The sequence below is a fragment of the Cloeon dipterum genome, chromosome X (genome assembly GCF_949628265.1).
Source record: "Cloeon dipterum chromosome X, ieCloDipt1.1, whole genome shotgun sequence".
Classification (NCBI taxonomy): domain Eukaryota; kingdom Metazoa; phylum Arthropoda; class Insecta; order Ephemeroptera; family Baetidae; genus Cloeon; species Cloeon dipterum.
Genome location: NC_088790.1, coordinates 31,560,587 through 31,572,649, shown reverse-complemented (window position 1 = coordinate 31,572,649; position 12,063 = coordinate 31,560,587). Strand labels below are relative to the sequence as shown.

The 12,063-nt window shown below is 43.0% G+C and overlaps 1 protein-coding gene across 6 annotated transcripts; it reads right to left on the bottom strand.

The window, feature by feature from the left end:
* Positions 1-568: 568 nt before the first annotated feature.
* Positions 569-11,954, bottom strand: l(2)gl (LLGL domain-containing protein l(2)gl). 6 transcript variants are annotated; one of them, XM_065496127.1, is made up of 20 exons: positions 11,751-11,954; positions 10,169-10,262; positions 9,753-9,850; positions 9,608-9,695; positions 9,448-9,554; positions 9,250-9,393; positions 8,867-9,205; positions 8,352-8,515; positions 7,839-8,296; positions 7,481-7,636; positions 7,149-7,428; positions 6,939-7,095; positions 6,747-6,886; positions 5,466-5,749; positions 5,179-5,408; positions 4,298-4,515; positions 3,976-4,081; positions 2,613-2,761; positions 2,351-2,448; positions 569-1,656 (listed from the first exon to the last, which is right to left on the bottom strand). In XM_065496127.1, exons 2-20 carry the CDS (start codon positions 10,250-10,252, stop codon positions 1,603-1,605), a joined length of 3,354 nt encoding a protein of 1,117 aa, XP_065352199.1. In that variant the 5' UTR covers positions 10,253-10,262; positions 11,751-11,954; the 3' UTR covers positions 569-1,602. The 6 variants fall into 6 exon arrangements, with proteins under 6 accessions (XP_065352199.1, XP_065352200.1, XP_065352198.1 ...); XM_065496128.1 differs by lacking the exon at positions 11,751-11,954 and adding an exon at positions 11,589-11,609; XM_065496126.1 differs by lacking the exon at positions 11,751-11,954 and adding an exon at positions 10,445-10,619.
* Positions 11,955-12,063: the final 109 nt, after the last annotated feature.

Below are 12,063 nucleotides of genomic sequence, written 5' to 3'. Positions count from 1 at the left end.
AATGAACACATGGACAGATCGGGTTACAAAAAGGAATTCCTTTGGTCTTGCTGTGATTTCTTCGTGATTGGCATGAAATTCTTGATTAAATTTCGCTGAATTTATGTAGTTTAACGGATTTTATTCAATAAGAGGGAGTTTAATGGCAAATTCGCGATGAATTTTGATTTTTCATCAGGTGAATTATTTTCTAAGAATTCACAGGGGACAAAAAAGCACGTAGAAAATTGGTTCCCGCCGGACAGATCCAAGATGGCGTCGCTAAGTGGGAATCTTGAGCTCTCTTTTTATCTGCCAGTGATTGTTTTGTGAGTGATTTTCTGATTTAATCGGCGTAATTCATTCATGTGAACTGATTATATCAAAATTGTTTGTTGAAATCACTTCTTAACCACATTTATTTATTGTTTATTTACTCGTTTCAAAGCGCCGTGCAACCCAAAGCGACGCCATACTTGTGTGCGTCGTGCTAATCTGGTTTCCAGTGATGTTTATAACGGTTTTTAATTTAAAATTTGGCTCAATAAAGAGTCTTTAAACAGTTTTGGACGAATAAAACAAGCGAAAATAGGTTAAAAATTTCAGTTTATTCAAAATAACACATCATGTTATTCAAATGTAGAACGTTTAAACATTTCCGAGCAATTTGATGCACTTTTCAATAATACTATTGAGTGGATCGGGATTGAAGCGCTGCTATATTATTACGACGAACAAAAGTTACAATTATAAATGTATAATAAATGGTGATGCTCTCGTAAAACATGGCAAAAAAGTGTGTCTATCGATGATGTCTTTAACAAAATTAATAATAACTAATATATATCTCTCCTCCTGTCAGGCGAAAACAGATAATATATAACACCTCTCCGTTTTTGTATTAGTTAAGTATTAAATTAATTTACGATTCGTAAGTACACAGAAATTAGATACTTTGATAGCTCCTCTATGAAATGATCACCATATCTGTTAGCTGCTGTGGTTGAAGCGTGATAATTTTCTTTCTTAAAAAAATAACTGCAAATTTCTGCATGGTACGACGAAACTGCTGCTACCACCAGTCTAAGGGTGCGCAATTATGTACAGCAATAATTAAATCAAAAGAGTCGGTCAGCCCATTTATATTATTTTAAATTAATTATTCAAACTCTTACAGTGCAACAAACGATATATGCAAAACAACTTTTTTACTATTTTCTCTCGTGTTAAACTTTGGGAAGTCGAACTATCACCTTTCAGATGGGGTTAAAGATGCCGATTTTAAGTTAATAGGAAGTAATGAGGCGTGTGAACCTTTCAAATTCACATTTTATAATTTAATTTCTACTTAAGAGAAAAATCGTTGGTCGAGTAGACGAATTAAGTTGCATTTTATGAAAACTAAAAGCGTTTTTCTCCAAGTTAAAAAACTTTAAAAGCTCTCTCTCTCTCTATTTCTCTCTCTCTCTTTCTCGTCCAATGAAAAATACGAAAGAACACGCAACGCCGGTTCCAAAATGCGTGCCGCCAAATGCAAATTAAGATCCATAACATAAAAGTTGGATAACTGTGAAGTCTTTCAGGTCAGGGCGAGGAGGAGACAGCCGGACGCTCGCGTAGCTCTCACAGATCCTCGGAGATTGCCAAAGGAGCTTTGCCGTCTGCACTGCCATTAATCTGCAAAAACGAAGACAACTTTGTTACAAAAGTTGTCAAAAAACAATCATTTATTAGTAAAATTGTTAGTCTTTGTGCCGCTGGTTTTTTCAGAAAATATTTTTTCTCTTTCTGTCGTGATTGGAAATTGTAACATGTAAGATCGGCCAAATTTCCAATCGTGACAGAGAGATATCGGGGAAATTTCCACATGGTCAGCGATTTTCTGGCCTTGTAAATTGCAGTAAGGAATTATTGGTTAAGTTTTAATAATATTTACAGAATAATTAGCATTCAAAGGACACAAAAAAGGTTAAAATGTATTTAAAAATGTGTTTTTCAGTTTTCTAGGACCATCAAATGAGTTTTGGGAAATTAAATACAATTAAAAACCAAATATTGGCTTTGGAATCGATTAATCTTTAGTTTGTGTTACGTGTTATTAAAAAATGAAATCTTTTGGCAGCTCCAAATATTAAAAATTTCTTGATTTCAGGATTCAAAATTCAAATAAGCGAATTTTTGTCCTTCGAAGGCAACAACTAACTACCAACCAACTAACTAACTCCAACAATTAACAATTAAATAATCATATTATTCCGATTAATGGAGAGGGAAAGAGGGCGATGTTAATCAGAGCTGTTGATAGACAGAATAATTTGCTAAATTCCTCCACCAAAGACCGAAAGCGGGAAAGCATGGCGGAGAGTCTGACCTCACTGTGCGGCTCGGGTGTTGGTGCCGCCGCCGCCGCCGTTGCCGTTTCTGCATCATTTTCTTGATCAACAACGTCGGGCGGGGTGTCAAGCACTTCTACACACAATTGCACGCTATGCATTAGCAGCTATCCGCGACTACTCTCGACAAAAGCTAGACTAGACGCTAGAATACGTGTACATACAGGCTAAAAGCTGATACGGAATTTGGGGAAATTGGTGCATGCACAAGGATACGGCCGGCGAATCGACTAAACTTACTCTGCTCCGTCGATTGACTGTTGCCGCCGTTCTTCAAGGCTGCAGCCGCCTCTTTTTTCTCGTTCGGCGTCGACGAATTGATAGCAGTGGAGTTGTTGGCGTTCGGCGAGGACTTTGGGGTCGAGGTCGTCACTCCGGGTGAGCTGGGGCTGCACATTGTTTCCGTTTCAAATTTTTAATCAAGTCATACTGATAAATGGAAATAGAAATCAGGCATTAAAGGATCAACAAGCCCCTCGGGCCCTTCAAGAAACTGTCCGTCGAGGCGCAGGAAAAAACGTCTTCAGGTCGCGCGACCTGAGGAAGGTCGGTGACAAGTACGGATGAAAAATCGTCACTGATTATCACCAAATGTGCTCAAAATTGGTGAAAAAGCATTAAAACCGACCTGGGAATGTATCTCAGGTCGCGGGGTACCCTGAAAAAGGTCATTAAGGTACCGCAGGTCAAAGCCCCGTCCAAGACCTATCTGATGAGGGGTCGTGCTTGAAGATCGGACGAACGGCCGAATTTTAACAAAAATAAAACCATTTTGCGCGTCGCAAAGCCGAAAAACCGAAAAAAATTAATTTTAATTTTTTTATGGGCATGAAAAATCTGAAAATCGGTTTCCAGACCGACGGCGGTTCCTTGCGTGCGATGGATTAGGAGAGAACCCATTATAATCCCCCGTCCAGGAAAAAATCGATTTCCCATGTAATCCGTATGGAGGCAGTGCAAAAATCACGTTTTTCAAAGTTTAAAAATTATCTTCTCGTAGGATTTCGATCAGATCAGCTCTTATTTAGTCTTAAAATGATCCTAGATAAATTTCGCGTCAACTTAGGAGCCATTCATTCGAATTTTTGACCTAGACCGAGACATGGCCGGCGGAATTCATTAAAAATTTCGACTTTTTCAAAATTTCGGCAAATAAGATTTTTTTTTTAAAAAATTCAAAAAAGATCTAATTTTGAAAAACCACACACGGCTGGATGCGCCCTACCAAGGGGCATCAATTGGTACCTTAATCAGCGCCGTCGGGCCCATAGGGCCCCGAAATTAAAAAGTTAAAATGTCACAAATCGCGTTTTTTTTAAATTAAAAAATTTAAAACTCAGCTCCTATGGATCGTAGAGTAAAAAGCTTAAGTTCATCAGATTCTGCGTCTTTTAGACCTAATCGCCGATTTTTTTTTAAACAACTTATTTTGTGTAGAAAAAAATAGAAAAAAAATTCTAAATTTTGTTGTATTTTCTTTACTGGGTAGGTTTGTTGGTTAAAAAAATATGACTTAGTTACAAAAATTACAGAGGCACACTTTTAAGACAGTTAAAAGTGTTGCACCTAGTTTTAGGCGTTCCTTGGAAAAGAATCGACTCACGCTAAATGATCTTTGACCGAATCCAAGGTGAGCTCTCCCATGCTAACTTCCAGCTGTTCTTCTGTTCCTGACGAAACGTTGAGACTCGCGCTTCCAGTTGCCTCATCTGAAACAAAAGCCAAAATTGGAATCATTCTATCAAAAAGAAAATTCTTTTTACTCCATGCAGCAAGAAAAAATAGGAAATCTGCGAGCAAAAAAAGGGGTTTCGGAACTTTGGGACGAAACTCATGCCACAAATGATCGATTTCGAGGAGGCATCATGCTGTCTGGTTTTGGTTGCACACGACACGCATAGTTGCGAGTCACCTTTGCGATGTACCTTTCTTGCTACCGGCCTCCGAAGCTCCACTCTCGGACGCGGCGTCGCCGTTCGTGGTGCCGTTGGTCGTCGCTTCCGGCTTGCAGCGCGTCATGTTGGTCAGGTGGCACTTGAGCTCCGTCACCTTTTGCGTCGCCATGCTCACCCTCTGCAGTTCGCTCGACGACACAGGGAAAATGGCTTCGCCGCTGCGGGAAAATCCCAGCGTCGAGATGCCACTGAAACAATTAAATTTAATATTTAACATAATGACCCTGACATGCATAAAATATCGTTCCCTGAGCACCCTGATAGCTCCCAAAAGGTCAAATTGTAATAAAGAAATTTTTCTAAAAGCTCTCGACATAATTAAAGTTGAAACAAAATGATAATTGAAGATATTGATAATTCTGAGGGCTACCCTGACGCCAGGGTACGATTTATAACTTGTTCTGATGGTCTTGAGTGACCTCAACGGGACCCAAAACATTGTTTCAAGGGTAAAAATCAACCAATAGAACGTTTTAAATTTTTTAATTTTCCCCCAAACTTAAAAAATATCCGTTTATTTACCTTTGACCCTCTGCATCTAAAAAATTAAAAGGTTCACCACCCTGAAAATTTCTAGGCATGTTCTTAACCCTTAGGGTAACACTTAAACCCTTTTTAAAAAATAAATTAAACATCTAGTTTCCAAATTATTCTACATTTAAAAATAAATTTTAAATCTATTTCAATTTAAAATATTCCAAATTAATTTTTGCGAATACAACAATTATTTGCCGTCAAATTATCCATCTTTTGACCCAAATTTTGATGTTCTAACCTCACTAGAACGCAAGAAAAAATTTTACGTAAGTTCCGACATTCCGAGAGGCGGATTTTCCTTCAGAAAGACTTACTTAATGTCTTCCCTCTTGATACACGGCACAGCCAGGAGTCTCCTGAGGTCAGGAAGCGTGAGCGACAGGATTTCGCCCATGTTTGTGATGCCGAACAAGGCGTACTGCGCTTCTTCGGCCCGGACGTTGGACGGCGTGAGACGAATGGCAGCTGCTCTCCGCAGCATTGACCCTTCGGTGGCTGTCAGTTTGCTCTTGCAGAACGGCTTCAGGGTAGGAAGAGTGAAGGTCTAAATTCAAAATAATAAATTAATTTAATTAAGACTTATAAAATTATTATTTATTACTTTGAACTGCTCTTCGGAGCAAATGACTACTCGGTGCGGCCCGACGATGTCAGGCGCGGGAACGAGGCCGGCGTTCACCTCCCCAGGGATGGGCAGCGGCGAGCCGATGCCGTCCAACACGATGATGTTGACCACGGGCGCTCTGTGCTTGAGTTGGATCTCCTTGCCCAGCTGGCAGGAAACGTCCTCGTCTTTCCGTTTATTTCCCTTCGGCACGGTCACCGCGAATATCAACACGTTGCCGCTGTTTGTCCCGGCCCACAACGTCGGCGACGTTCCTTGCTCTGAAAATAAGAAAGTATATTAATTACTAAATGTAAAAAAATTAATTTTTAATTTTAAAAAAAGTGGCTTGCGCCCTTTGGCCCCTTCGGACATCTGGATGGGCGGCGAAATTGACAAACATTTCAAAAAAATTAGCAACGCCGCTGGCAAAACTGTAATTATGTGACCTGAGGAAGGTCGGTGGGGAAAGGGTAACAAATCTTCGCAAATTATCTCCAAATTGTGCCCGAAAGTACTGAAAACCCTAAAAAAACGGCACCTAAGCGAATCTCAGGGCGCGGAGTACCCTGAAAAAGGTCATCAGGGTACCGCAGATCAAAGCCCCTTCTAAGACGTGTCCGACGAGGGGTCTTGGTCAACGATCGGACGATCGGCCGAATTTTAACAAAAATAAAACCATTTTCGCGTGTAAAAATTGCTCATCGCGCGAAGCCGAAAAACCGAAAAAAATTAATTTTCATTATTCTATGGGCGCAAAAATCTTAAAATCGGTTTGCAGACCGGCGTTGGAGCTGCACGTGTAATGGAGTTGATAAGACCCTTTAAATTTCCGGGGAAATCAGTTTCACGTTGATTTGTTTTTTAAATTTCGACTTTTTTGAAACTTTGGCTGAAATTATATTTTCTAATTTCGAAAAATGGTCCAATTCTGAAAAACCGCAAACGGTCGGACGCGCCTCACCATGGGGCATCGATTGGTACTCGAATCGGGGCCGTCCAGCCCATAGGGCCCCATCTGGGCACCGAAAACCAAAGTTGGCAAGTGTCAAATATTGCATGTTTTGGCTGAAAAAATTATTAACTCGGCTCATACAGTAAAAAACCAACGTTCATCAGATTTGCCGTTAAATTCTGCGTCATTAGGACCGGACTTCTAAAAAATAAACTCAGATGACAATTTGGTAGCCAGCACCTGCCTCGTAAAGGGCATACCAAAACTCGTATTAAGTGTTCGGCCGTTGCTTTACTGTATTTTATTAAGTCAGTAGAACTTACGGTTGACGAGGAAGGTGTCTTCTAGGGCGAGACACCTGACCATGCTGCCCAGGGCGTCTTCGACCGGCCTCGCTTCGACCTGCCGCTCAACAGGTCTGGACAAAGCCACTGACGTTCCCGCAGCCCCTCCAGGTTGAGAGCTGTGAAAATCATTTATATTTAAATCCTCTTAGTTTTGTCGTAGGCACTCACGTTTCAGGTTTGGATGGCGAGGCAGCAGGGGAGCCTGCTTTGTTGGGATTGGCGTTTCTTTGAGACCTGCCTTTCCGCAGCCGTCGGAACGACTCGCGCAAGCTCTTCTTGAAGCTCTTGCGCCTCGAGATCGGCGTGTCGCCTGCTCCAGACAAGTCTAAAAAAAGCCCAATTAATTTCTAAATAATTAATAATTCATCTGGAATGTACCGTTAGGATTGAGAGTGCACTTGGTCTGGATGGAGACGTGTCTGACGATGTCGTAAACGGCGAGGCCGTGAGCCGTTCCCGCAGCCAGGACGCCCCAGGTGGAATGTAGAGTGATGGCCGTGATGGACGCCGGCGGATGCAGCTGCACCAGGGCCTCCACCGTCGCGCCCTTCTGGGCAGCCTGCTTTTTCATTTTGCCCTTGCTCTCGGCCAGTTTCAACTGGTCGTGGCCCTTCCACACGAATCCGTCCCTGTCCCGTACGATGTTCATCACCGTTCCCTGACGAGATTTTATCATAAAATAAAAAAGGTTTCGTGACTATTTCACTCACGATTATTTTCTTGGGAGGCTCGTCCTGATTTTTCAGCTTTACTATTAAAATGTGTCCCGCGGTGCCGGCCACAATCAGCGTGCTGGTGAACGGGCACAGTGCTACCTTCTTCACAGCTAGTCGGGGATCGTCCGAATACGGATCGAAGCATCCAACCTGAACAAATTATATTTTAAAATTAATAAAATCAATTCAATTCCTCAGGGCCAAAAAATTCGATCAAATAACAATTTGTGACGTGCAAGCAGAGGCTATAAAAGCAACGTGTTTTACTTTGCACCACAAATTTTTTTTTATGGAAACCATTATTTACCCCGCCTAGGAATACGAAAATGTGGCTTCAGGAAATATTAAATACCTTTCTAAAAGGTGGCCAGTCCTCTTCATCACCAGCATCGTCGGCTATGTCATCGTCAAAGTCATCACCAGTCGTGAAATACGGCTCCGAGCTGAACTTAAAGAGCGGCGCCAGGGCCACTCCGTCCGCGTCCCAAAAGCGAACGGATCCGTCCTCGTGTCCGGTCAACAGCAGCTCGTGAATGGACTCTTTTTCCTCCTCCCCTTCAGGCTGTTCATTGGCGTAATGTCCCCCAGTGATGGGAAAGGCGCTGTTGGAGTAGGTCGCTTCGCTTTGCCGGCCGGCTTTTTTGAGATAGCTCCACAGAGCGTGGGGCACGGGCGAAACCATCTGCAGGCAAGTGACGGCGGACGCGTGCAGAGACACTAGGTAAGGCAGCGGAATCATTCTCCACTCTGGGTCCGACAGGTCGATCACCACTATTTCCTCTTCGGCGAGAACAACCAGCGCTTGACCACCTGCTCCGCGAGAAATTAATTAATTTGAATTAAATTAGAAATAATGGGTGCTCACCAGCTGCCGCATTTTTCTCAGGCATTATTGTCAGAAAATCGACCACGTGAGACGTGAAGTCGAAGACTACGTGCTTCTCGTCCGTCCCCTTCATTGCTGTCACGGTGTACCTGTCCGAGTGACTCGCCCGCGGCATTCCACCACCAAAAATAACCAGTTCCTCACTGAAATTAGATTATTCAACATCAGCCTAACACCTTTAAAATTAATTGGGATGTTTCCATTGACTGAATTTTTGGTATTAAAAAATACTAATCGTCGAAACAGCCGAAATTGACTGACGAAGAGGGGGGCGTAACCGAGGGAATATAATATGGCGGCGCACCACGCCCCCTATGAGCGGCGAGCAGTGTCTGCACCGCCATATCGTATTCCCTGGGTTACGCCCCTCTTTCCAGCGCCATAAAATTTCGGTTTCACGCACATCAACAAATATATTATTTTTTTAAACCAAAATCCGGTCGAAGGAAACATCCCTATAGCCCAAAATACAATTTAATTAATTTTTAACCAACCTCTTGCTGTCGTGCCACTGGATTTTAGTGATGGGCTTGCACGGGAAGGGCCCGTAAATTGTGGTGGGCTCTTCGAGCGGCGTTCGGCCCCCGACGGAGGCGTCCCAGGTGACGAGACTGCCGTCGTTGTGAGCCGACTTGAACTTGGAGCCCGACGGATGCCAGCTGAAGCTCTGCAGTTCCTGCGTGCTGATGTAGGTCTGCTCGGTGCGCTGAGCTTCTCTGTCCCACAAGACCATCAGGCCGCGGTTGTAGCCGATTAACAGCTTTTTCGGATTGTTCGGCATCTCCTCGAGCGCCTCCACGGCTCCCGGCCGGATTTTGTAGTCCTCAGGCACACTGAACGAGGAATTAGTACTACTCAAGAGAGTAAAAAATATTACTTTTGGATAACGACATCTTGGTAGATGATATTTTCCTCCATTTGGAAGGAGCGGGTGTTGAGGAGGTACACGTTTCCGCCTTCCGTTCCCAGAAGTAAATGCTGATTTCCGCTTTCTAGTCGAGAAGCGGAAATTCTCTTCAGCCTGGACAAAAAATATGATAAATTCTAACCACTGAATTTTCTGTCTTTCACTCACTTTCCCTCGAGGGCGAGCGCTCGAACTTTCACTAATTTGGCACATTTGGTCTCTTCGATTTCCCACAAAACAAGCGAGTTGTCGTTGAGGATGGTGATCAGCCGGCCCTTTTTCGGGACAAAATCGTGATGAAACTCTCGTTATTTTAATTAAAACTAACCTCGCCGTTCAGGAAAATTATCTTATTAATTCCGCAACCGTCGGAAACCTCGTTCTGGCCGTAAAACTCCACTCCGGGCTTTCCGAATCTATTTTTGAACAATTTAAAATTAAGATTTAAACACGCAGCTTTAAGGTTTATTTACATTTTGATTGCTCCACTGGCGGTGCCGATCGCGAGCAGGCTGAGAATCGGATCGTAAGCCAGAGCAGTCGGTTTGCTTGGAAATCCATGCTGGACCGTCTGTAATGAAATTTATTTTAGTTTTAGATTTTATCTTTACGACGTAATTAAAAATTCTGGGATATAAATAGATTCTGTTTTTATTTAATTAGTTAGACACTGTAAGATAACGATAAAAATTATCAAAATATTTATTTTTACTAATTAAACGAACCTTAAAAATGGTTTGACTCCGTTACATGTAGGAATAATTGGAATTTTTTAATTTAAAATAAAATTTAACCCAAATTAAGTTAAATTTTTGCTTCCACGAGGAAAACTCATGGAAATGCCGAACATGTCTCAGGTTTTGGGGCCGTGCCAAAAGATGAGTCAGACCTTTTTAAAGTTGAGCAGTTCCCTCTGGAGGCGCTGCCTCTCGGTGGTGGGCTGCTGGCCCCTGCCCCTGATGAACTTCAGCATTCTTGCCACCCTGCAATCACAAGTTAAAGCTCAACACTCCTTTAAAGCCGTCAATATCGACGAACGAACGAACGAACGAACGCTCGCTCGCCGCGTTTTATCTCCCAATGTAAACACCGCAATAGAGATTAAAAGTTTCAGGCGTGGTCACTTGGCACGAGATTTTTTTATTTTATTTTACTATCCTTCTACCTGGAAATGTCCTGAATGGTCTGCACCTTTTTGTCCGAATCCGCCATTTGGAGCGACGATTTTAGCAGCGAGCGAGTGCGGAGAAAGACGCATTACGACTGACGAGGCCGCAATATTCAAGCCTGCGTACGCTAATTGGATCCCCCAAGAAGTGTTGTTAATCCGCGTGCGGCTTATATAATATAATACGCATAAAGGGGAAAGGGGATGCCTGACACCCCCACCCCCGGAATTTGCACAACTTCCAAGACTTTGCATGACTCTCGTTAATTGTTTACACGACTTTCTCGGCAGAAAAAAACGCTTCTACAGGATTGCAAAACAAGAAAAACAAGCTATGATGCCTCTGATTGGCTGTGAAAACAATAAAAGTGGGGAGGGGACCCAATCAGAACATTAACCAGACGAAGAATTTTTAATATTAAATTTAAAGGAAATATATTGCAAAGAATTTCTAAAGAATTATTCACGCAGACTCTCTGATTGGCTGAGAAACCCCCACTCCTTGCACTAAGAAGAGTGGGGGTCAAATCAGAACACCATCCAGACGAAGAATTTTTCAAATTAAAATAAGAAAATAAATTAAAACGGTTCTCTATCACTTTGGAGAGGATGGGCAACTAAAAACCACTCTTAAAAATTCAAAAACTAAAGAATTATTCACGCAGACGCTCTGATTGGCTGATAACTCCCCACTCCTTGCATCAAGAAGAGTGGGGATCCAATCAGAGCACGATTCACCCGCAAAATTCTTTCCGGTGTTTGTTTTTAAATAAAATCAAGAAAACATTTTACATTAAAAACAATATCTCTCCCCTATCCCGAAATATAAATAAATAAACGCAAGAATTATTCACGCAGACCAGGCAGGACGCGTTTTGTACGTGTTTCGCGGTCGGAAAACCGCCAAAAGCGCGGGATTAACACTGGCAAAGTCAATAGTGACGTAAGCCGTGTACGTACGCGGCTGTACCCCTTCGGACACCATTGCCAAAAACACAGCCAAACACGTAGGACAGGCGCGGGCGGGCGGGCGAGCAGGCGAGAGCCTCTTATTTTCGGCCAGCTACATAATCGGATATGGCGGGCGGGCGGCGCACCGACTTTAATACCCGCGAATATAATAATTGGACTAAGTTATTACGCGCGGAGGAAACACAAACGCAGGTCTGCGAGTGTCCCGTGCTCGGTGCAGCATTAGTCACACACACACGGCAGCGGCAAGGTACCGCTATGTCTGTTATGGGTGTTTTTGTGACTCGCAGCAGCAAGCCCCACCCACATCTCGTCCACCTTGTCCTTTTACCTGCTCGTGCGCGCGTCCTCTGCTGTCCGACGCCGGATTCTTCGGTCGGACGGGTGCTTCGCTTGTGGCTTGGCGCTGTCCGACACTCTGATACTCGGCGGTCACGCAATTTGCTGCCTAATTTCTACCGAAAGGCGAGCCGAGACATAAGTCACTGGGCGACATCAACAACACCTGTGCAACGCCTGCTCCGCAGCAAAGCTGCCAACTTGACAAAATTTAAATAAATAATAATAATTCTTGGAAGTGATTAAAGAATGAATTTGAACGGAAATGAAGGTTGCAATTTAATTCTTCTAATTTGGGCAAGGGA